The sequence below is a fragment of the Rhincodon typus genome, unplaced genomic scaffold (assembly GCF_021869965.1).
Source record: "Rhincodon typus isolate 14 unplaced genomic scaffold, sRhiTyp1.1 hic_rhity00003626, whole genome shotgun sequence".
NCBI classification, from domain to species: Eukaryota; Metazoa; Chordata; class Chondrichthyes; order Orectolobiformes; family Rhincodontidae; genus Rhincodon; species Rhincodon typus.
The window spans coordinates 2,979-4,700 of NW_025969264.1; the positions used below are offsets into that span (position 1 = coordinate 2,979).

A 1,722-nucleotide genomic window follows, 5' to 3' on the forward strand; every position below is an offset into this window, starting at 1 on the left:
CAGACACTCATTATCACACTCACACCCAGTGACACATTCACCCAGACCTCATTATCACATACACACCTAGTGACACACTCACCCAGACACTCATTATCACACACTCACATCCATTTTCACACTGACTCACATACAACCCATACACAGACACCCTCACACGCTCACACTCAGTCACATGGACCAGCTCCTATAGAGCAATGAGTTGTAGTGAAATGATGGAGTGGTTGGCTGGTTCCCAATGAGATTACAGCTCAGACTTACAGCTGAGCGAGCTCTCGTTGGTTTTGGTCTCATGACTGAGAGTCTGCGCTCGCTTCCTGTGGCCGCAGACAAAGTGACAGAACCGCTCGCGGAACTTCTCCCCCACAAAGAAATAGACAACGGGATCGAGGCAGCTGTTGAGGCTGGTCAGGCAGGAAGTGATGCGGTTACTGAGAGCGATCAGTTTCCTGTCCCGGCAGCTGGAGCGGGTGGTGCCGGCAAACAGGATGTAGATGTACCGGTTGATGTGGTAGGGCACGAAACAGATGAGGAAGATGGTGAGCACCAGGATGATCATCTTGATGGCCTTGTCCTTGAGGTGCCTCTCGATGCGGTTACCCCTGCGGAGGCTGCGGATGATCAGCAAGTAGCAGGTCACCGTGATCACAAAGGGCACCACGAAGCCCACCGTCAGGGGCACCAGGGCGACGCTGGAGGTCTTCTCCCTGTAAAGCTGGAGGCACTTGGTGGTGGTGGCATTGCCCACCTGGAGGGTTTGTGGTGCCCCCAGCATGGGCGCCACACCCACCACGATGACCACCCACAAGGCGATGCAGACCACGTTGGCGTAGAGGGGCTTTCGGATGCGCATGGACTTGACCGGGTAGACGATGGCCAGGAAGCGGTCGGCGCTGATGCCAGTCAGGAAGATGATGCTGGCGTACATGTTCAGGTAGAAGAGGAAGCCGGTGATGCGGCAGGGCACCTCACCGAAGGGCCAGTGGTTCTGGCTGAGGTGGTAGACCATCCTCATGGGCAAGATCAGGACATAGGACAGGTCGGCCACTGCCAGGTGCATCAGGTAGATGTTGGTGGTGGTGTTGGAGCTCTTGTCACAGGAGAAGACCCACACGGCGAGGATATTGCCCACGAAAGCCAGCACAAAGACCACCCCATAGAAGGAAGAGAAGAAGAGGTTCTCCTCATGACTCTCCTGCATACACTGCTGGGAGCTGGCATTGCTGAGGGGCACTGCCATGTCGAAGGTTACCCGCTCATACAGGGTGCAGACTGGACCACGTTCTCAATGGACATCTGCAAAAATAACAACAGCTCCGTGACAGTTCCCTGTTTCAAGTGGACCTGCTGACCCCTCACATGTTAGTCGTACGTTCTACTATCCCAGGCCCATTGTTTCCGAGGTGCATGAACGCTGCATTTAGATAGTTACTTTACACCTTTCCTGCCCTATGCCTGTACTCAAGCGAGGCTCCTACTCGTTGCATGGGGGACAGTAACAAGGTCAGTATATCACAGCTCCATCACGGGCCCTAAGAATTTCACTCTGCAAGCAACATGCCACCTCTCTCCCACAGCAAACACAAACTGCCTGCACAAATCAAACAGAAAAACAACTTGTGTCCTGGGACATAAGGGTCAGATACTGTCAGGGTCACAGATACTGTCAGGGTCACAGATACTGTCAGGGTGACAGATACTGTCAGGGTCACAGATACTGTC

The 1,722-nt window shown here is 53.9% G+C and overlaps 1 protein-coding gene across 2 annotated transcripts in view; it reads right to left on the reverse strand.

Moving 5' to 3' along the window:
* Positions 1 to 36: 36 nt before the first annotated feature.
* The window catches only part of LOC109924611 (uracil nucleotide/cysteinyl leukotriene receptor), a 10,278-nt gene continuing 8,592 nt past the window's right edge, over positions 37 to 1,722 (reverse strand). For both annotated transcript variants that reach the window (XM_048593705.1, XM_048593704.1), the window contains exon 2: positions 37 to 1,296. In XM_048593705.1, coding sequence (XP_048449662.1) covers positions 245 to 1,240 — 996 coding nt within the window. In that variant the 5' untranslated portion in view covers positions 1,241 to 1,296 and the 3' untranslated portion in view covers positions 37 to 244. The remainder of the gene's footprint in view (positions 1,297 to 1,722) is intronic.